At 41.6% G+C, this 24083-nt stretch overlaps 1 protein-coding gene across 1 annotated transcript in view; it reads left to right on the forward strand.

The window, feature by feature from the left end:
• Positions 1-1120: 1120 nt before the first annotated feature.
• CEP85L (centrosomal protein 85 like) overlaps positions 1121-24083 on the forward strand; it is a 143104-nt gene continuing 120141 nt past the window's right edge. Inside the window, exon 1 of the mRNA XM_061460040.1 lies at positions 1121-1247. Coding sequence (XP_061316024.1) covers positions 1235-1247 — 13 coding nt within the window. The 5' untranslated portion in view covers positions 1121-1234. The remainder of the gene's footprint in view (positions 1248-24083) is intronic.

Raw genomic sequence — 24083 nt, forward strand, 5'->3', positions numbered from 1 at the left:
GCCTCCTGGAGTCTATGTCGTGGAGCTGACTCAGCATACAAATAAATACTTTTCCCTAATCACTAACCCTGCAGTCAGACTGATCCTAAAGGCATTCTGCAAGTTTTTTTGACTTGTGCCCAGAAACACAGGTTCTATAGGCTAGGTCTGCCCTACAGCAATCCTATACAACTGCTCATTTTGGTAATTCTGCTGTCTGTACCAACCATCCTGCAAGAGTTGTCAGGTGTCACAGAAGTGAGAATTTGTTCTTGCAGCTCCAACTTAGTTATCAGGATTTCATCCACTTGCATGAATATTTCATTGCTCTGCTGTTAGCCTCTACCTTTTCTAACCACCCAGTGGGTACTAAACTGTTCTTCACAAAAATGTAGATTTGAAAGTATAAACCTTGTTGAGGCAGTCTAGTTATTAAAGACATGCCAAACTGCCTGCAATATCTGATGTTATCAGAGCTTTTCCATGAGTTCACAGTCTTACATACATACTTCTGTGAACTGGATATTAATTGCAGTTTTCTGCATCTGTCAGATGCTAATTCAGAAACAAAGAAGAGATTGTAGTTCCTGTCTTTAAGGCTGTGGGATACTGGCATGGTTTCAGCTAGCTGTCTGTCCTACTATGAAACCCTCTTGTAAGAAGAAGATAGGAGCAGGGTCCTGATTCACTACAGACAACGTTCTGTCTCAACTCAGAAAGCAAAAGCATGTGGAGCTGTCTTTGGACCTCCTCAACCCATGAGTGTGCAACTCTCTTCTCAGTACCCTTTCTCCCACATTGCCACGGGAAACAGGACAAGAGGCGTCCAAGATCATCCCTGTGTGACAAAGAAGTAAAAGGTCAGTATTGCCTTTAAGAAAGTCAGTGAACACCTGTCCAGATAAAATCAGTAATAAATGATAGTACACCTAGGATGCTTTTCACCTGTAGGTCTCAGAGCACTTCACAGAGGTAACTTCTGAGCATAGAGCTGTCATGAATAATAAAGCCTTTTTGCTGATATATTTCATGTGGATCTTTGTTAAAGCCACTTCTCTCCACATGGAGCCTGTTTAAGATTTACGTGCAAAGTACAAGAAGAAGGGGAGGCGGCTGTAGTTGTTGCTTACCAATCCAGTGCTGACTGCCTTTGCACTTTGCAGCGGGTGGTTTGAGCTGCAAACACATAGCTTACCCGTAATTACCACAATTTCCTGTTGCACTCATTTGAAAAGACAATGTTCCTGAGGAAGTTATGAAGACGGCAAGTAAGTTGCTTCCTTAATTTCTGCATGTTTGACTAAGAGTTCTGTCTTAATTATGCCAGATAGAGCTTATTTACTGTGCTTCTCAAAGGGTGCTATCTTTTGGAGGGGTGAGAAGGTTTGTGCTTCCAGATAACAGATGGGGAAATTTGGGTATTCTGCAGTCCTCTCAGCTCAGAAACAGCTGCAGAAGGTCATGGCAATTCTTTCTTTTACTAGTGCTGAAACTGTGAGGAAAGTAACTTAAATATTCAGTTGCAAGATACTGCTGCAGCTGGGATGTCAGATAAGAAAATATAACTACTAGTAAATCTACTGTATGACAGTAAATGTTCCTTAAAAGCAGTAACTAAAAAAACAATTTCATGTGCTCAAACTAGCATTTTTTTTTTTAAAGTACTGAATTATTTATGTCGTCAGCTGGACTATCCTGATGGTTGTGAAGTGTGTGCTAGAGAGCTTTCTCACAGCTCACAGAGCAGGGTTTTCAATAGGAAGGATGTCTGTACCTTTTTGCTAAAAGCTGTGGCTTCCTGCCTTTGTTAGGGGAAATATGGTGGAGGGACACAGCAAGTTTGCTATCTGTCTGATGCACAGATAGATAACCTGTTCAGGGTGCACTGCGCTGCTGCGCAGCTTGCAGCACAGACAGGACTGCTTTGACTTTGCCCGCACTGTCTGTCATGACAGCACTTGCCTTGCTAGTTAGAGCTCCAGTGTATATGGAGTGCTAAATGTAGCTCTCAAAAAAGGAGATTATCCAGAGAGAATAGGTGCTATACTTTTCTTCTGGACACACAACATTTGTGAGGAAATGTTGTGGGAAAAGCTGGGTTGCTAGGCAGTTGTTTTGCTGGTAATGTGGGAATTAAGCCAATACAGAGCAAGCCGTAGGGGCTGTTCTTTTCAGGCCACAGAGGAGCAGAGAGCCTCAGCGTGTTCTTTGCACTCTGAGTTTTCCTCTGTGCCTGAACGTTTGGAAACCATTGATAGCACTGCTCTTTAAAACTGGTAAACCACCTGCAACAACTCTTGTCTCCACTCACCATGAAAGTTTTCATTTCTTTAATACATCTTACGAATTTTTAAGTTCCAGTTTCAGTTAAGTTCAGCATGTTGGACTAGACGACTTTTGAAGGTCCCTTCCAACCCAAACTATGATTCTATGTTTCTGTTGTCATTTCTGGAAAAAGTGAGATTTAGAGAAGAAAAGAAAGCTACTAACTTGAAAAGTTGTAAATGAAAAAAAAAAAGCAAAACCATTATGTTTTAGTGTATGAAATGGGTACTGGAGAAAATAAATTATTTAGCTGCATGCTCATCAGTGATACTTCAGGTTTCCTCTCATTGTCATTCCGCTTATGGTAGAGCAAACTAGAATGCTCCTCTATACACTTACACTAAGTTAAAACGTCATTAGCTGAATAGGAAGAGATGTGTGAAAACCCAGAAAGATCCCTGTAGTTTGTGGGAGGAATCGCAGGATCCAGAGACTTATGACAGTAGCCGTAATAAATGGGGACTAATTTCCATATCTGACATAGAAATGTACAGCCCTTGGGCACTGCACTGTATTTCAGTGAACTGTGCTGGGCAATCTTACGTACTTCAGCTGAAGAACTGGAAATTTAATGCCAGACAGTGGGAAGCCAGAAAGCTGCTCCCTGGGAGAGTCCCAGATACTGTACCGACACCCTGACTCTGAATTAAAGAAAAGAGAGGGTGAGAAAGGGTATTTTCCAGTATCGCTATTCATGTTGTCTCCATTGTCTCTTGTGACTCTGCAAAAGGCTTCAAGTCAGAGAGAGTACCATTAGACTTGGTGCTCATGGGTATCATGACTGATGATGCCAGCAGGGTGTCATGGCCAGACAAGTGTGGAGAACAGGATCTTCCATTCTGAATCATCTTCCTGCTGCCTGGTGGTAAATTTTATTTCAAAGGATTATTGTGGTGGTGCCATCCCAAATCTCTTTCAGTACCACGGCTGGCAGTGATGTGAATGGTTTGCCGTGAATGCTCAGGAGGAGGATGAGTTCATTTCTGCTGCCTGTAATGCAAAAACTCTTTGTTAGCCTGAGAAACCAGAAGCTAGGTGTCATCTTTCACAATTACTATATGCACCTTCCTTCATTTGCCTCATTGTATTTCCTTTAGTATTTCCCAAGTAGTGGCTAAGAACATTATGGCATCTTTTTGGCTTACGTTGTTAGTTTCAATTTTAGCTACCATATTAGCTGAATATAAACCCCTATTTTCTTCACACACAAATTCAGCTCTTTTCTTACTGCACTTCATAAATAAGTCAATGTACAGAATTGTATTACAGAAGCCCTACTGAATAATAAATAATGCATTTGTTTTGCCATATGATTCTGTTCTTGTCTGTTTGCCCAGTGCTCCTCTATTTCACAATTTTTTTTGTCATAGGGAATGTAAGTTAAGATTAGATCTTTCATTGTACCTTTCATAACTCATGCTTATTCTGAACTAGATGTTTCTGCAAAGAATTTATACAGGGCAATAATATACAGAGCAAAAACCTTTATTTATTTTATAAGTTAGAAAACTTCTCTTTGAAGTTTTAGTTGTGCTGGGTTGAGGCTTGTTTAACGTTTTTGTTATGAGTCAGTGAAGTTTGGAGTTGATAAGCAGAGTATTCTCCTAAACCCCCTTGACTCTTGCAAGACCAGGTTGGATGGGGCTTTGAGCAACCTGGTCTAGTGGGTGGTATTCCTGCCCACGGCAGGGGTCACAACAGGATTTGTTTTGCAAACACAGAGAAAATAAATTTGAAGAGTAAAGTCAACAGCTTCACCAGACTGGTGAATTGCCGGTCAGTGTGTAGAAGGCATGGCAAAAACAGTGGCCTGCAATGGAAATGACAAGAGTTACACAAGACAGTGGCATGGCTGATGGGCATAACACCTTCTGCGCAAAGGCAGCCTGATCACAGAGGATAGCAATGGTTGAAGAAAATCATGAGGGACTGCTCAGTGGAGAGGGTCTTAGCTTATGCAAGGTCTTTACAGAGAGAGAGATTAACAACTTTCAGCCTGTAGTTTACAAAACTGTGGGGAGGTATGGACTAAATCCATGAAATACCATGCAAAAAAGCAAACTTTGGTGTCAGTGAACTTAGTATTTGTGAAGAGTGTTGAGAGAGCAGGGAAGAGGATTAGTGGAAAGGACACAAGGAGTAGCATGTGTTGCCATTTAGTTCCACCTACGAATGACTGGACCAGACCTGTGAATCTCACAGCTCTCCCTGGCCCTGTAGCTGAAGTTGCTCTAATAATACAGACCTAGCATTTGCCTTGAATCTAAAATGTTGCTACCAGAGCTTTTAAAGAGAAGATATTTTCCAGTGTGCAGCATCAGTACCTAAATTGGGGCTGGACCGCACAGTGCCTTCATCATCCTCTGAGTCACTTCAGGCACTGCTCATGCCTCCATCTCCTTCTCAACAGTCTTCCAGAAAGCAGAGGATCTTATCCAAAGATTAGTGCACCTACTGCTGACTCTGATGGGAATACAATAGCCTTACCTTTAAAATACTGGTGACTTGTGTATGGCAGGATAGCATTTGTTAAAATATTCTTCTGCCTTGTTTATTTAATTTGTATTGCTTAGTTTTATTTTTTTCCATCTGCTGCCCTCAGATTTATGGCCAGTATCATGGTGTCCCCTCTGAAAGCACTCCTAGAAATAGTTTCTGCAGCAGTGTCTTGTGAGGGACAAGGACACAGGGTATTGAAATCTTATTAGCCCTCACATGAGCCGAAGTCCTTCCTGAGAGATTCTTAAAAGCATGTCAATAAAATGTCCATAAAGCAGATTGGTAGGAGGAGCTCATACAGCAATGAAATACAGAGGGAGAGAAGGTTGTATGGCAAAGATCTCACTAACAGTGCTAAGAAGAAAGTAGATGTAGCTACTACCTGCCTTTTAAGGTATTCACCTTGTTTACCCATTTTGTCTGTCACCATATACATTCAGAGCTGGTTGCTGCTAGTTATTACCATACCAACCTTTTCAAATGCTGATGACGCATTTCTGTTCTCATTTCCTCCTCTGCACACACGCATATGTCACACAAACACCATGCAGTCATATTCTGGTGAACCCTTTGAGACAAAAATGATAGGAGTTACACAAGGGAAGGGATAAAGTAAATGGCTCAGAGGGTGGGAGCCTAAAGTTTTAAACAACAGTGAGAATTAAGAAACTGATGGTATAGGGATGTGAAGACATTTTAGGGCATGAAAAACTGAGCCTTCATTTCTGATTGTGGTTTTCAAAGCAATAATGGTTTCCTTCCCCCACTCCTCCCAGCACATACGCACATCTTTCCCTCAAAATAGCAAGTTATAATGACCACAGTATAGAGAGAGAGCCAAAAGATTTGCTAATATATATTCTGTGCATACCAGTGGTGGTATGTCTATGTCATACAGAAAAAATGCGTGGGATTTTTTTTCCCACATTTTTAATAGCAGTAACCAACAGAGGTCAGGGCATTTCCTAAGGATTTATTGACTGTTTGGATTTAATATCCTTCACCTTACTTATGGACCACCATTTGCTTCTATCCAGCCATTAATCTTCAGGAAACACTCTGCACCATAGCCACTGTTTCCTGCATGACAGTAGAAAGGGTGTTTGAAGAGTGGGTAGAAGTGCTACCCTGCACCTAAAATGCATGACATGTGCAAGAATAAGGCCAAGATGTGAAAGCTTCTTGTGCACAGGACCAGACTGATTCTTGTGGGACATAACACTGTCCCTCAGCTGAACAGTCAGGGAAATAGGCTGACCTCTTCTGACCCTCTACACAGTAGCCTCATCACCCACAACCAAGTTCCAGCAGGAAGCATTACTTGACACAGCAGCACCTCAAGATGGGGAGACATAGAGTCTTTTCTGCCACCATTGCTTTTTATCCATTTTTTTATCCCTCTCTTGTATGGGATGTAATAATAAATCAGCTAATGTGTTGTCTTTGATGAATGACATTTCTTCATGCTTGCAGTTTGTTCAGTCTATGAATGAAATTACGCTCAGTCTCTGAAAAATTACAGGCAGAGAGTAAGTGCAGTGTAAGAAGGATGGTCTCAGGGAGAGCACAGATGGAGTCTGACAGAGCAGAGCCATGGCAACTATATAAATAAAGCAGAACTGTTTATAAATATTTCCCTTTTTTGGGAGTGGGTGTGAGCAATTGCATTATTTGAAGACACTTTTCTCTCATAACACTTTTTTCATCCCTGGCACTGCAGAAGGTTCCTATGGAACACACGGCAGCAGCAGTGGCCAGGATGGCAGTAGGGGGCCCCCTCAAGGAAGACAGCCCAGCAGAGGAGCCCCGGGAGCCCCCAGCTGGATCTGCAGTGGGAGCCCTGGCATGGGGCAGAGTCCTGCCTTGCCGAGTGCGCTCTGCTGAGCAGCAAAGACAAGAGGTTTGGACAGCCCCTTCGCTAACGTGACTTAGCTGCTTCCAGCAACCAAAATAGCTCTTGTACTGCCGCCAGCTGACTCTTGTAGCCAGTCCCATCTTGTCACTCAAGTGGTTGCAATTGGAGCTCTTAGCATGTAATTCAAAGCTGATGTGATGAGGAGGGTGTTACAGTTTCACATAACAGAATTTGGTTTTACTCGAATTTACAAAACAAAGGATTATAAGCAGCTAGGCTCAAAAATTTTCCTAAAAGAGCTTTGCTTCCAGGCCAGGAGGTGGCTTTGATCCTGTGAAAGTGCATGTTTCCACCTTATGTAAGCCACCTTAGACCTTTCAAATGCTGTCCATGCTCATTAATTCAGCCTTCCAAAGCTCCTGGGGCAAAGCTGAGGGGCAGCACCATGGAGGGGAGTAGAAGGGAATGGAGGGGACCCCCAGTGCAGAAGTCTCACAGCAAAGGAAGCTTCTCCTCTAAGCAAACACCCAGGCAAGGCAGATGATGATACGGTGAAGGCATGACCTCAGAAGAGGATACACAAGTAGAGCGAGGAGGAAGCTGAGAAGAGGATGTGATTGACCAGAGAAGGGTAGGTCACAGTGAAATAACAGCCAGGCTCATGAGAGAAACTGAGCAGAAAAAAAATAAAAGAGTTAGTCTCAAAAACACTCATGAAATATGTGCCTGTCCTGGGTTCAGCAGTAGCAGTCATTTTTCTCCTTCTTGGTAGCTGGTGCAGTGCAGTGTTTTGACTTTCGGCTTGGGAACAGAACTGATAACAATGATGTTTTAGTTTGGCCAAGGACTTTGTGAGCCTCATGCTCTGCCAGGGAGGAGGGGAAGCTGGGAGGAAGCAGAGACAGGACACCTGACCCAAGCTAGCCAAAGAGGTATTCCATACCACAGCACATCATGCCCAGTATGTAACTGGGAGTTACCCAGAAGGGCTGAGCCTGCAGGGTTGGAGGAGGTATCGGTCAGTGCTTGGTTGGGCTAGGGGGGGCAAGTTATCGGTCAGCTGATGCTGAGGTGTTATATTCTCTTCCGTTGTTATTTCCTTTATCATTGTTATTATTGGTGGTAGCAGCAGTGATTTGTGTTATACCTTAGTTATTAAACTGTTCTTATCTCAACCCGTGGGAGTTGCATTCTTTTCGATTCTCTTCTCTGTCTCTTAGGGAGTAGGGGGAGGGAAAGAAGAGGGGGGGACAGTGAGTGAAGGAGCTCTGCCTGGTTTTAAACCACGACAGAGCCCAAATGACAGAACTGCTGGTATGTGTCTGAATATTTCTGGCAGCTATTTCTTACAGTTTTGAACAGATATTTCTAAAACATAGTAGTATGATTTTACTACATTATTATATTATTTAAAAAGCTTTTGGTTAGTTCTTTTGCACAGTATCCAAGTGAGAATAGCAATGTGTATTTTGATGCTTTGTTTTGGAAATCTTTTTTACACTTCTGAAAGAAACACATCTCTGCAGAGTAGTATTGCTGGAGATGGTGAGGACGAGTAACCCTGCATTGGTATTCCTGCTGGAGCTACCCCTCTGGCCCCAGTCAAAAGGTTATACAGACACAGGGTAACAGAAAATTCTGCTTTGGAAAACTCACAAGGCTTTTATTCTCCTTTTATTCCCTTGCTTTTAAGCCTGGGAAGCAGAGCGGATGTCATGAGGGCCTGGCACTGGCATCAGGATGGGCATACATCCCAGGCTGGAGGCCAAATGATGGGTAACACCCACATGGGAGTCTCCATCTCAGCCCAGGGCACTCCTCCCACCCTGCTCCCACAGGGCCAGGAACTAGTGAGATCCCATGGCTGCGGCTTGGGGACATGTGGAAAACTGCATATCATGAATTAAAATCTGGGAGAAAATAGCATTATGAAAACTTTGAGGAGCATGCTCAAATGTGGCAATGTTTTCCAGGACTGTTCTGGCTGTTCACTATATCTGCGTCTCCAGCCAGGCCAAATGTCCACTCAGACTTTCCTCAGGTTTAACTGATAATTTCCTGGAATTTCCCATTAGCTACATCAGGAGGAAAAAGCCTTTGACAAGCCTTAAATCAAAGATAATGAAGTTCACTAAACTGGAAACTCCTTTGTTTGTCTATCTGTGATGATCATGGGGCAGCTTGGGGAAAGCTAGGAGGCGCACAGGAAACAGGCTGCTTTGCCGGGCCATGGCTGGGGCCGTCACTGGGCTGCAGTAAACCCTGAAAAAGCAGGAAAGTGGGTGACCAAACTGAGGAGCAGGGCTGGACACCTGAGCCATGGGGTAGGACACTGAACTTTGGAGCAGAAGATTGCGGGATGAAGTGGTTGGGTTGGGGAAAAGCTGAGAGCTGATCTTCATATAAATTGCTGGGGTACACAACCTTCCTCTCCTGTTCCTGCCTTAACCTATATCTGCTTTTGGCTTTTAATTTTGCTGAAGCACAAAAGGAGACATGGTTTGCACCAACTCTTATGGCTTCTGATTTAGGTTGTACATTGGCGTGTGGAAGAAATAAGTGAATACTTAGCCAGGGTGTGAATATAGTTCCTTAGTTACTCTGTACCCTATTCTTTATGGATATCCTTAGTATGCAGTAAATATTGTGTCAACTTACTCTGCTTTCACAGTGACCATATCAAAGCCTAGTACAGGTTAGCTGCAAATTCACATTGTAGCTACTGCACACTGCCTTATTCACTGTAGGCCGAACGTGACTTAAACCAGCATCACTTCTCCGCATGGATGAGGCTTATTTGCTTGTGCTTGTAATTCCTATATGATTAGACATCAACTGCAGCTGGAGCATCTAAATAGTTCTGTAATAGAAGCAGAATAACCAGAATAAATTTCCATTGGTAGACTTGGCAGCGTTAGGTGTACTCAAGGATCTTAAAAGTCTTTTCCGCCTTAAATAATTCCATGTCTATGATACTGTGATTCTAAATTGATTGTGTCACTGTAAGCACACTTTCAGATGAGGTAAAGAAAACCCTTCATTTGTAAGCTGTTAAATGGAGACATACATAGGCCCAGGTTGAGTCTTTTATTTCTCAGAGAATGGTTGTGGCTATTTCTTATACTTGCCAGCCTGTCACAGCTCGGGTACAGTTCTCCCACTGGTATTTCAAGCACTATTTTGTGTCTGGCTGGAAGAATCTGCCTTTTATATTTCCTAAGTCCTGTTTGCTTCCTGTGTGTCTGGGAGCTTTTGGCTCACACCACTGGGACTTGAGGAAGTAACTGTGAAGACAAGTGATGAGATGGAAGCATCTTCCTTCAGTCTATTCCTGTTTAGCCCAAGCTCCTGTACTTGCAGAGCTATTTGCAAAAGCCAAGAATGCTGCTGTGGAGACAGCCAGTCCCTCCTTCCTCGAGCTATGAGAGAGTCATCACTTGGAGGCATCATTGAGGGGAGCAGTTTTAATGTGATGAACAAGCACCTCAAAGAGTTCCCTGTATTGGACATGGAACGGAGATAAATGTTAAATAGTTGGAATTAATTCAGTTATAAAGGCAGAGGTAATTAACTCTGTGTTTAATTAGGACATCATGTATGTGAAAAGGGATGTTCCATGTATCAATAGTTTCCTGTGGTGTATAAATGCCAAGTCCAAATTAAATAGGTTGGTAAAAGCAAATGCTGAGGTGAAGGGGTAAAAACACACAGTAAGTAACACACATGGACTTGCAGTAGCAGAATTTATTTTGTCCTGGAAAAAGACAGAAAGAGCTTGAATATTATCATTTGAGTCTGGTAAGCGACACTTGACTGCTCTATCATTAATCAAGTGCCACATTTTGAGTTCATTTTTAAAAGGCCATTTATTTCTCTATAGCCTTACAATCATGAAATTCTCTTATTAAGGATCAGATAGTTTTAAAAGAACATTACTTGTAAATAATGCTAGCTCCCTAGAAGCACAGTAGACAGAATGACACTCTGTTTGGTATCATTACAAGATCATCACAACATCAGAGAAATTGGTCTTTTCACAGGGTTTCTGGAGCCACTTTTTGTGTTAGGAATATTGTATCAGGCTCCAATATCACCAGGTGAAGCTGTGAGAGGGATGTACTGCTCCATGACAGAGGTTATGGAGAGTGCTTTTCTAAGGGAAAACATTTGGGGTAGTGCAAAGCAATGAAATTCCAGAGGTGTTTGGTAGTATTGTCTCAGGTACATGTCAAGGGCCTGGTCATGGTTTAGGGTTTGAGGGGTTTTTTTGTTCCATTCAGAATGACGTGCTTTTTTCTAAGCACGTTGGATACTAGGACTAGGCTGTTATTTTACAGTCCCAAGGTCAGCAAACTCTGTCTGCGATCATGGCAAGAATGTAGACCAATTTCCTGAGAAGTGCCAGAAGCTGGATGGCTCAGGACATTGAGAGGATGCTGGAGAAAATAATGTTAAATAAAGAAATATCATGATATTTTGCAGGGGGATAAACTATGTCACTGAGGAAGTTTCTTCCAGATGTACGTTTTGTGATACTTTGAGCTAGAGAACAGGATCAGAAACCAAGATAATAAGGTAGAGCTTTCCAAAAAGGAAACCTCTTTTCTTTTTGTTCCAGCAATATTAAAGAAGATTGAGGAAAGAGAAACTAATTGTTGTCATCATTGGCTTTTAACTAAAGTCACGTATTGTTGCTAGCAAAAAGCTTATGTAATGCTGTCTAAAATGTCTTTGTGCTCAGGAAAGGTCATAAGTAAATGAAGCTTAATCAGTGGAAGTACAGGACAATTTTTGTATTTCTTTATAAATCAAATGAGGCCAGCAGAGGTACTTTGGATTTACAGTAGAGTAAGTGTGTGCAGAATATGGCTTCATGATTTTAGCTGTGCAGATATTACACGTTTGTTTGGAACTTCCATAGAGCAATTTTAAAGGAAAGACTCGATATGCCAAAGCATAAAATAATACCCATAGGACAAAAAGTGAAAAGTTTAATATTATTTAATATACAAAATGTTTTCTAGTGTTTCTACAGCAATTTGTAAAACTAGAGAATACTTTATGTAGAGATTACAGTGGCTAGTTTTGTATGTAGGATGTTTTAGAACAGGATTTTAAAGTATAGCCTTGCTGTCTTTATAGTTGTGTTTGTCTTCTTGACCCATTATCTATTTTCGTGATCTGTAGGCAAAGCCATAAAACCATTGTAGAATGAATCACAGAATCACAGAATCACAGAATCCTAAGGGTTGGAAGGGACCTCAAAAGATCATCTAGTCCAACCCTCCTGCAAGAGCAGGGTAGCCTAGAGTACATCACACAGGAACTTGTCCAGGTGGGCCTTGAATATCTCCAACGTAGGAGACTCCACAACCCCCCTGGGCAACCTGTTCCAGTGATCTGTCACTCTCACAGTAAAGAAATTTTTCCTGATGTTCACATGGAACCTCCTATGCTCCAGTTTACACCCATTGCCCCTTGTCCTATCACTGGACATCACTGAAAAAAACCTAGCTCCATCATTCTGACACTCACCCTTTACATATTTGTAAACACTGATGAGGTCACCCCTCAGTCTCCTCTTCTCCAAGCTAAAGAGTCCCAGCTCCCTCAGCCTCTCCTCATAAGAGAGATTTTCCATTCCCTTAATCATCTTAGTTGCTCTGCGCTGGACTCTTTCAAGCAATTCCCTGTCCTTCTTGAACTGAGGGGCCCAGAACTGAACACAATATTCCAGATGCAGCCTCACCAAGGCAGAGGAGAGGGGGAGGAGAACCTCTCTTGACCTACTAACCACACCCTTTCTAATGTACCTTAGGATGCCTTTGGCCTTCTTGGCCACAAGGGCACATTGCTGGCTCATGGTCGTCCTCCTATCCACCAGGATCCCCAGGTCCCTTTCCCCTTCACTGCTGTCCAGCAGGTCAGCCCCCAGCCTGTACTGGTACATGGGGTTGTTCTTCCCCAGATGCAAGACTCTACACTTGCCCTTGTTGAATTTCATCAAGTTCCTCTCCGCCCAGCTCTCCAGCCTGTCCAGGTCTCGCTGAATGGCAACACAGCCCTCTGGTGTGTCAGCCACTCCCCCCAGTTCAGTATCATCAGCAAACTTGCTGAGGGTACATTCAGTTCCCTCATCCAGGTCGTTGATGAAAATATTAAACAGCACTGGTCCCAGCACCGACCCCTGAGGGACTCCACTAGTCACAGACCTCCAGCTAGATTCTGCCCCATTGACCACAACTCTCTGCCTTCTTCCTTTCAACCAGTTCTTGATCCACCTCACTACCTGATCATCAAGCCCACACTTCCTTAGCTTATCTATGAGGATGCTGTGGGAAACGGTATCAAATGACTTACTGAAATCAAGAAAAAGCACATCTACCACTCTACCATCATCCATCCACCTAGTTACTTGCTCACAGAAGGCTATAAGGTTGGTCAAACATGACTTCCCCTTGGTAAAGCCATGTTGGCTGCTCTTAATGACCCCCTCATCCTTGATATGCCTAGAGATGGTGTCAAGAATAAGTTGTTCCATCACCTTTCCAGGGATGGAGGTAAGGCTGACTGGTCTATAATTACAATGAGATGAGAGCAGCTCTCAAGAAGAGCATGGTTTGTCAAGTTTCTTTTGAGGTAGTTTAGATCCCTGGGTTTGTTGAGTTTGGGCACTTACATAACAGAGCACTTTCACCATCTCAGATTGCACAGAGGAAATCAGTAGAGCCCTTTGCTTCAGGATATAAGTGTGCCGTTGGCTATGCTGGGGAAGCAAAGGCAGCAGGAGGAGAAGATTTTCAGCACAAGTAGTCTATCCATTTTTTGAAGCAGCTGAGAGTGAAATTTGATTTGAACCTGTAAAACAAATCCTGCACTTCTGTATAATAGCTTATGAAGAATCCACTAAAGGTGAGACTTCAACAGAGAATAAGAATCAGAAATAATAAAATAGAATCACATCTGGATTCACAAAGCTTATGTGCAGGTCTGGGTCAGCACTTTCATAGAAGTCCCTGCATTTTTATCCCAAGCCTCAAGCTGTTTCAGTACGAAGAGGAGTGATGGAAAATAGAGAAGAGGGGAAAGAAACCAGAAATCTTCTGGTGGAAGGCAAACATAGCTCATCTGAACCACTGCATCTTTCTTGGGATTCCAGTGTGTCTTTTTGCAGATGGGGCCTATAGGGCCTTACTAATGCTGAGAAGACTGCACCTGCTGCCTGCTTCCAGAGCCAGGGCACTTTCAGCATCTGGGACTAAGCTGGGACACAGAACATGGCCCTGGGAGTAAAAGATAAAATGTCAGGAAGGGTTTGCTCAGTGCTCTTGTTTTAGAGATGCATTAGGCCGTGCAAAATTCAAAGGGGTGGGTTTTCCTGTTTCTTTGCTAATGATGATTTTTACAGTGTGTAAATATGGGAGGTGCACAAACCTGCAGTCATTTTTCCTGCAGAAGCATCATGGAGCAGTCAGATAACACGATACAGCTAATTAATTTAGGAGGGGTATTTGAAGCTAAAAAGTTGAACAACACAAATGACTGTTAAATTCAGTGCCAAATGCAACAGCTTTTGTGAGTGCTCCAGAAAAATTATCATAAATGTGTCCACATAAAATCTCTTCTATGTTTTGCTATCTTGCTATAAATAAAAAAATTCCCTTCCTCCTGGGAAAATTTAGTGTGATAGTGACTTTTTGAGCAAGTCTGGTTGAGAAGTCAAGGTGCAGCTGCGCTGTCTCAGGAACAAAGGACAGTGTTCCTAGGCATTTCCTGGCCTGGGCAGAGTATGGCTCCCCTCAAGAAGCCTGATGCTCTGAGCATAAAGCTTGCACCTGTTTTGGCTGGCCACCTTGCTACATCACAGAAGCTCCCTGCCAGGTGCCAGAAGCAGTGCTTGTACACTTTCTGGCAGACCTACCCTGTAGAAGACCACTGGGTGCACTGGAATACAGGCTTTCTGCAGCAAGATGTCCTGTTTTCAAGTTCAGCAAAGAAGCAAGTGGGGAGGCAGCCTGGCTCAGAGTTGACTTCACGATGACATGCAGGCCTGTCACCTACCGGCTCAGCATACTGCCAGGCCATCCCAGCTCCAGGGGTGGCCAGACAGGACATGAAGCAACTGCACTTATCTACCGATCTCCACGGAGAACAAGGCCACATCTGAATTGATCTCGATTTATTCCCCCCAGGGAAAAAAAGGAAAGTTATCCTGCTGATGCTACACATGCGTAAGTGCACTAATAATGCCAATCTAGGAATGGGTGGTGTAACATTCGTACTTGTCTTCTCTTAGCTTAGTCTAGTCCCATGCATGCAATGCTTTCTCTATCAGTTACGTGATAAACTGTCATTATGAATTACCCAGTGATTGTGGATATGAGGTATATGCAGTGATTCCTCTGGTAAAACAAGACAAGAGAATTTATATTGGACAAGTTTCTGAATAAATAGCGATGGAGTGTCATTAGAGATGTATTCACATTGTGAAACAGGCAGATAAATTTTAAACAATCTTATTTTACTAGGCTTAATGCTGTACTGGCAGTGCCGATGTCGGTTGTGGAAATGAATTTACATTTCATGTAGACATCTGAGTGAGAAATTTGTTGATAGTGATCCTTTGTTTTAATTATAAGAATGTCAATCATACATCGTATGAAACAAAATAAATTCTGAAACCATTAGACATTTGGGTCTTGTCTGCATGTTCTGGTGGCAGGGCTGTGTATAGTGTGAAGAACGTGACCAGAGCAGCTGGTTTCCATCAAAAGGCATCATGATGGTATAAGGGAAGATAAACTGGGCCCTGCTGACTCTCTTGTTTATGCTCTGCAGACCAGCTGATGTAATTGTGCCTGATGGATCTCTCTCCCTCCCTGTAGTGTCCTGGGGAGTTGCACTGCAGCTGTCTACTCATGCTGTACATGACAGATAGTTAAGTGAATAAAGTGCACCATCCAAAAAGGCTTCCCATTAATATTCCTGTGTGTCCTTTCGGTAAGTTCTAAGGGTAAAAACATATGAGTCTGGAATCTGTTGAGCAGTTGTTATCTTACAGACATGGCAACATTGATGTAAGGTCATGTGATACAATGGGTTTCACAAAATAATGCCATGTCTGCTGGCCATCAAACTCAGATTTTATACTTCTCTCTTTATAGACCAGTGACTTTGTGTCAATGGCAACATTTTTTATTCGGTGACCTGGAACCTGATCTGTAAATGTGTTTGTCTGGCTTTATGTTCATGTGCATCCTTTTGTGTTTATTAGTATACTAGAACTGATATAAACATGCTTCATGAAGCAAGCGCCTTCATTAGATCTGGGCTTGTGTAAATATTTTGGTTTATGTACACTAAATTACTTCTTTCAGATAACCGCATTTTCTTGCTTGTCCAATATAAAAGCTTGCCAAGTGCCTTGCACTCTGTTGCTCTGTTGCCCAGCTACTACAGCTTTAACTCTCCCACAAAAACATTTCCATGCAGTAATGGTTTTGTGCACTGTTTTTGCACTGTGTAGTAAACACACTGCTAGGTGACTACTAAAATCTATTTAGTAAAAATGTGATGAAAGAATGTAAATATTGTTTAAGAGTCAAAGCCATACTTCACCATGATTTACCAGAAAACTTTTGCCTGACAAAAAGCTTATATGTAGTGGTAAACTGTAATAATGCTGTAAAAGAAAGAAAAGATTTTCATAAAAGAAATACAGTAACAATTTCTGGAAGTCAAATCCTTGACAGCTTCTGCTTAAATTAAGTCTTCTTTAAGAGCTGAAAAAATAAAAAAATAAAAAAAAATCACTAAATCGTTCTCTTTCCTTCCCTGATAACTTGAAACCATGCAGAAAAGTTTTTAGATATGTTTTCTCTAACCAAATAATTACATTCTTTAAGAATCTGCAAACAGCTAAAACATGACTTCTTTTTTAATCTACATTGCCAGCAATGATGAAGTTAAATAGAGATGCTGCAAGTAGCATTTATAATAGATGGTACTGCAAAAAAAGCAAAACTTTGAGTGTCACCTTAACTGGTTGGTTGTATTCTCTATTTTTCAATATGAAGAAAATGAGAACATACAGGGCAAAAATGCTCAACATGTCTTTTAGGCAGCAGCTTTCAACCTAATTGCATGAAGAATGATATGCAAGAGATCATTACACAACACTTAAGTCAGAAGAGTGTCACTCTCACTGCATGGCTAAGGGCAGGGAGATTACAACAACCATCTTGTTCCTTGGCCAAGCTCTTTATTTGGCCTCTGGCTTGAAAGAGGTGTGAGTTCTAGATTAGAAATCCAATGTATTACATTCTTTTGTGAGTAATCCAAGTTAGTTTTAAGTGACTTCATCTTCTGTATGTCCTCAGATGGTTACCTACAAATCCACTGCAAGGAAAATTGCTGTGGACTCCTATGCACTTGTGTCCTGGGTTCAGCAGTAGCGGTCATTTTTCTCCTCCTTGGTAGCTGGTGCAGTGCAGTGTTTTGACTTTCAGCTTGGGAACAGAGCTGATAGCGATGATGTTTTAGTTTGACCAAGGACTTTCTGAGCCTCATGCTCTGCCAGGGAGGAGGGGAAGCTGGGAGGAAGCAGAGACAGGACACCTGACCCAAGCTAGCCAAAGAGGTATTCCGTACCACAGCACGTCATGCTCAGGATGTAACTGAGGGTTACACAGAAGGTCTAGGACTGCAGGGTTGGAGGAGGTATCGGTCGGTGCTTGGTTGGACTGGGGGGGGCAAGTTATCGGTCGGCTGGTGGTGAGGTGTTGTATTCTCTTCCCTTGTTATTTCCTTTATCATTATTATTATTGGTGGTAGCAGTAGTGATTTGTGTTATACCTTAGTTACTAAACTGTTCTTATCTCAACCCGTGGGAGTTGCATTCTTGTCAATTCTCTTCTCCGTCCCTCTGGGAGCAGGGGGAGGGCAAGAAGGGGGGACAGTGAGTGAACGAGTTGTCTGGCTGGGCTTAAACCACAACAATTTGTCAAACCATGAGGGAGTCTGCAGCAGCCATAGTCTGGAATTGACTTCAGTCTCTTGCAGTGGCATTTGGAATGTGAAGTGGTCTGTGAATTACTTTTTAAAAGGCTGCATGGTGCATCAGCTGGAAAAGGATTTGCTGTCTCTCTACAGAGGACACTGATCAAGACAGACAGAAACACATTTTCTGGTGAAGTCTGTGATATAAAACCTGGTGAAATAGTAAGTGGATGCAACGCCTTAAAGCTGTGCCTGCCTATGTTGGCCCCTTGGGACCAAATCAGACATAGACCATGAACACCATTCTCAAGTGAGGTTATAAAAAGCTGGGGAGCTTCCGGTCAGATGACACTGCCCCGACCCAGGTGCAGGACCCTGCACTTGGCTGCATGTTTCTCAAGTAAGCTCCAGCTGGATTGCTGGGACTTTGCTGTCAGGAAGGTTTTCACTTGAGTGCCCTGAAAATCTGGAACCTGTCATATTCAGTACCCATACTCTGTTTTATAGCAAGGTTTTTCTTTCTTCAGTTGGAGCTGAGAACACGGACGTTCACCCAGCGTGTTTCCTCTGTGCTGAAATATTTTTTCTATGTTGAATGACTAATAAGACTGAGGAACACTGTGAAGATATCTTTTCATTACTAGTGCTCAGATTTTCCATTCATTGTAAGACACAGCATCCATTTCCAGCAGTAAATGTCATGCACACAATAGCTCTGCTGTCGGTGTGAAACCTAGCTTAACCAGAGGAGGAGGCATAAAAGATCAGAGCACAGCCTCTGTGTGCTAAACTGTACAGTCCAAAATATGTCTCATACTGGCAATTCAAAATAGATTGCTTAGATAAGGTTGTATCCTAAGGCTTCATTGTCTGCCTGCATCAAATGTTACTTTTCTTTTTATTTGAATCATCTTTACGTGTCTAGGCACTAAAACCGATTATGGTCCTTATGTGGCCAAAAGAAGGCAGCGTTTGAAGGAAGATTTGCAGACTACAAGCCTGACTGCACATGGTTTTCACCTGCGTGAACAGGGGTTGCGTGAACATTAGGAGACATTAGGCTGTTTGTTTTTATCCAGCTTGGAGCAGACAATATTCCAGGAGTCGTGTTTAAGCAAGCAGGAGATGTGAGAGACAGAAACAGAAGATGGTATAAGACAAAGGAAAGTAGAGCGAGCAAAGTCTCAGTGCAAGACAATGTTGAAAACAAACCCTGGGGAATGTGTTTGAGGTCAGTCACTGAATCAGTAGCAAGACCCAAATCAAAATCTGAATCTTCTGTCCTGTAGTTTGACCTTCACTGCATTGTCTGTAATTGATTTAAAAGTGGTATAATTCCTTAGTGCAGAAGTGTTTCATGTGTATGAGAATATTTCTCCAGCTTTATATAGTAAGCGACACATAAAATCCGATTTGGAAATAATATAGTGTGCAATGAATAAATGATATGCTCTGACATTTGGTGGTGTTTGTGAGATATAAGTCTATTTCTAGTGCACTCCAGGCTTAAATAGCCAACTGGTGTTTATAAGAGATGGGCTGCTGCATTCCTTTTCAGTTTGCTAATATGTGCTAGTCTACTGAAGTCAGCCCTACACTGAGTAAACACATGGGACTCTGCTCATCTATAGGACGATGTGAATAAACCATCATAGTTTCACTGGAGATCTATGCAAGCATCAGGTCATAAATTGTGAAAAATTTAAACAGAATTGGAACTAATTGACCATGCTCAGTGGATACACTCTCAGCCTGCATGCCTTAGTTTACCTAGCTGAACTAAAAATAATCCGTAGATGGAAAATCCTTGTGATGGACACTGTAAAAGTCCAGTGAGATGATTATGAAGCATAGTTTATTCTTGTAAAACACTTTAAGATCTTTGTTTTAAATGTGTTTAAACAATAAATGCTGCTACGTGTTTGGTTCACTGTGGTTCAGTACTTTCAATGTTGCATCGTTACATTAAGAAAAAGGGGGCATGTTTTCTTGACCGGATTACCGTGGAAAACTTTATTCTGTATACTCCACCAGCTGGAGCACAGAAACATGAGTTCTTGTGTACTGGCAAATGCACTAGACAGATGGGGATACTGGGATGTGTAGTGCTACCACCAAGTAGTAGAGGCAGGTAAAAGATCAGGTTTTATGACTGAACTCATGTGCAGCCACTGGAAAAAAATACAACCTAAGACAATGGGGCAAATGTTAATGATTCTTCCTTTTCAAGGTCATTTTGGCTTGTTACATTTGGCTACATCTAAAGTACTTTAGGAGATTGTAACAAATATTTGAATTTGCATGTAGATTCGGCTCCCAGTTTTACAGTGGTTCTTTTTCTCTACAGTGGCCTAAACAACCCCCCCAAAACTATGTCTGAACTTTTCTCAATGCAGTTGATGCAGTTGAGGTATCAGGTTTTATTCTGAATCCTGCTTTCAGCCTCCAAAAATTCAAAACCCATCTAGCTGAGGCAAAATCCTCTTCCATTTCTACTTGCATCTTGCTTGGGTAGTAGCTAAGTAAAAAGCTTCATCCAGTTCTGATAAAGCAGCTTCCTCCTCCCCTTTTACTGAGAATCATTTTAGCTGAGATAATTGCTGATCAGTTAATTAAGCCAGATAGAAGCATGCAGAGAGCCAAAGCATGATTTTCACTTGCAGCATCTATGTCTTGAGAAAATGTTAACATGTGGTACTTTCTTGCCACTTGGAAATACGTAATTGTGCTTGAACACTATTTCACTGGAGGGGAAATCTGTAAGTGGAATTGCAAACCTTCCTAATGGAAACAAGGACAGATCACGAACAAGGTAACTGAAGTGGCTGCTTGATTGATTATATTAATGCCCAGAAGGGAATGTGTCCATTATATTTCTACTGTGGCTTTCTATTGTGTCCTCTCATTTAACAATGATCCACATACAAGGAAGGGTAAGGACAATGCAAATTGGAGGAGGGAAATAATTGTTATTAAGCAATGCCCTTTTGCTTTCAGACTAGCTGGGATTGTTTTTCCTCTCTGCTAGAAACCCCTATGTATAGCCAGTGAGCAGGGCTAGCTGCTTGGTTTGAATTTCTCTTTGTCTATTTACTGTGACAAAAAAGACCTCAGCTTGTAAGCAGACTGCAAAGCACTGAGCAAGGATGTGTTCTGAAGGACAGGAACAGCTGAGCCTTGTGGAGGCTCTACAGTTTACTGGTTAGTGGTCTCCAGGCTGCTTTCACTTGCAGTTTTATGTATGTGAATGATATGCATATCCAATTTTATAAATTATTCCAAAGAGGAAATAATGCTGCTCTCCAAGCTTTCTTCTCCCCTCCCCAAGATGAAGGAATTGTGTCTCCAAAACCACATTATCAGAGTTTTTTTTCTCTTTCTCTCCTTTATTTTTTCCTCTCATTCTGTTTGTTGTTCTCTTTCTAAAAATCACTACATTCTTGTGGAGGGGACAAATAACATTTACGTTTTGTTTGCTGCTTTCTGAAACACTCTTAAGATCTAAATGATCTAAAAATGTATATCTTGCTGATGGGTCTTTTGACCCTATGTGACTGTAGCAAACCAGTCATCAGCTTGATTTGGAACAGGATTGAACCCCCAAAATGGATTTCAGTTCTGACTGCCCATACTGCATGAAAGTAAGCATTGAAAAGACTCATCCATCCACTTATTTGTCTGTCTAAAACTTTTACATCAAAGACAGCTTGAACAGTTTCTGAGCTGAAGAGTTTTTGAGGAAGACATGAAGACTCTAGAAGCTGACACTGACATATTTCTGAAAAGGCACTACTTCAGAGTACAGACATATGTTTCTTTGTAGCATTCAGAAAATTGTATTTGACTGTGAGAACCAAACTGTATTGACTTAGTGAGATCCAACAGCACACTTCATGCTGTTTGAGAGGCGAATGAAAATCCACGGCCTCCTACCAGGAGCCTGTTTCTTATTTCTGAAAAGCTAACTATGCTTTAATTGTGGTCTGGAAGTTAATGTTATTTCAGAATTGTCGTCTTAATTCCCATCATTCCAATTCTGCAGATGTGGAAAATCACCCTCTTTACTATATTGCCCATGATGCTCTTCATTACCATCTGCTAAGGTTTCAAAATCTGTTATGAACTTGTTGCTAATTTCAACTTCCTTTCCTTTTTCTGGGAAAAACAAAGAAAGCAAACCAAACAACCAAACCCCAAACAACATAGCAAAACAAAAAAAAATCCCAAACCAAAAAAACAACCCACAACAGAAGACAGCCCATCTGTATAGCTGCTGAACAGCTTACCCTGCTGTAATAAAGAACTCCTTTCAGAGACATAAGTCAATACTTCTGCTTAGGTCAGCCAAGAGGAATTGTCTTTTCTTGAGTACATCCTATACCCATCTCTTCTTTCCAAGGGAAAATGGTTTTCACCAGGCAAGCTGATACTCTGCCAGCCAGAAAAACCTTCAGCGTTTGAAAAACTAAAGCTGTCTCTAATAAAAACCTCTTTTCTAGTATAAGGATTCTTTTTTAGCCAGCTCTGTAGTATTAAAGTGTTCAGGAAATAGAATTTAACAGTATTATGAAAACAGAATTTTTAAAAAAAATGCATTAATTTTTCATTTATCTTTTTCACTTTTTTTTTTTCTGATAGCTAGGCACAGCATAGAAGTAATTGAACTGTTTGGATTCTCCCTGTATATTTTAAAGGATTATAATTTAAATGATAGTCTTGCAACTGCTGAGTAATAATGACATCATTGTTGCAGCAAAGTCAATTTTTAGCAAAACCCCAGCTTACTAGGTTATGAATACACAATTCTGTGGGTAGCAAGTACATTTGGCATTGTCTAACAGGAAAGCATTAAAACTGGAGAGCCCTGGGCTGTTGTGTAACCAGTTTTTGTCATCTTTGAAAGGGCCACAACAGGATTCACTCCCACCGGTTTGGAAGTGATGTCTGAAAATATAAGGTGGAATAACAGTGTAAGACTTTGAGGAGAGGCTATATATCACGAAGGCCTGGAGAGACAGATATATTGCACCATCTCTTTGAAAGCCTCACCAGACACGTATACACACACATACATACTATCATGAATAACTCTTATGATGCATTTGCCAGTTACTTCTGCAGATACTAACAACCCACTAAATGAGCTGCTTACTCACTTGCAGTAGTTGAACAGGACTGAAGCTGTGCCTGCATTGAAGCTGAAATTTGATGAAAGGATTTGTGTTGTACATTGAATGGGGACAGACCTGCATCACACTCATTCCTCATCCAGCAAATGCTGCTTCCTAACACTGTGATACGTTTACTGGGGCAGGTCTCTCTCTATTTTTGCTGAGCAGGAAGCCCATCCAAGTCTGCCACTCTTCTGTTAAATCAGTAACACTGTGACCAACTGTCAAATCTCAGGAAATTCTATGGAGCTAGCTTTGTATTTAAAAATAGAGCTGATAAGGGTGGGTGGGGGAAGAGCACATTCAGAAATCTGGCTTTTTGTTCTTTGCCAAACAGTCACACTGTCTTTCAAGTGTATTTTACAAAATAATAATATAATAATATTATATATAATTTTGTTCCCACATGGGCAACAAGGGCTTGGGAAAACCTGACCCTGAGTTCTTTTGAAACTGTGTTCTTCTGAGATGGTAAACTGTGTGATTAAGTGCTACAACTGATTGGATAATTTTTCATACAGTCCTCACATGCTTATTGGTCCTGCATACAATCACTGGAGTCAATACTGAGGTTCAGTCAGTCAACTACTTCTCAAGCTTTTGCAAGTTTGGGTACCCTGCAGGTGCACAGACCAGAGCCCTTGTCCTCTTCTGCACTGAACCAATAACTCTTGTCTCTTTTTTTTTTTTTTTTGTAAATCCAACCACAGTGCTTCAGGGAGCTTGTAAGTTTGTATTGTTCTGCTCTGCATGGAATAGTCACCAGACAGGGAGGCCCTGCTGTATGAACCCTATGCTGTGCGCTGTGGAAATGCTTGAAGTGGGTGAGATCCAGAGGCAGTAAATCCCTATATTGCAGTCACTGCTTGCATAATGAAAACGATTTCTGTGGGAAATCCTTGCAGCTATAGATATGGTTGATCAGGGTTCTGCAAGAAAGTCCATTTCAGTGACTGCTTGCTTACATCTTAAGTGAATGAGTCTTTAGTAAACTAGCCTCTTACCATATGGCCCGGTTTAAGTACCTATATATACTTAATGTAAAACTGTATTTGAAAATCATATGAAAGATTATGTTAAAAAACCCAGTGAGGAAAAATTAGACTTTATTAGATAAGGAAATAAGGAAACATAATTCATAGCCTCTCAAACTAGACAGCTGGATATGTTTGGTCCAACTCTGATCACAAATTGATGTGCTAACCCAATGAAAATTACTGTATTTACTAACTTACCTTCTTTTGTTAAAAAAGGAA

This window comes from Pezoporus flaviventris, unplaced genomic scaffold (genome assembly GCF_033815535.1).
Source record: "Pezoporus flaviventris isolate CSIRO_AGI_PZ_B2104156 unplaced genomic scaffold, CSIRO_AGI_Pfla_v1 ptg000031l, whole genome shotgun sequence".
In the NCBI taxonomy this organism is placed as follows: Eukaryota; Metazoa; Chordata; class Aves; order Psittaciformes; family Psittacidae; genus Pezoporus; species Pezoporus flaviventris.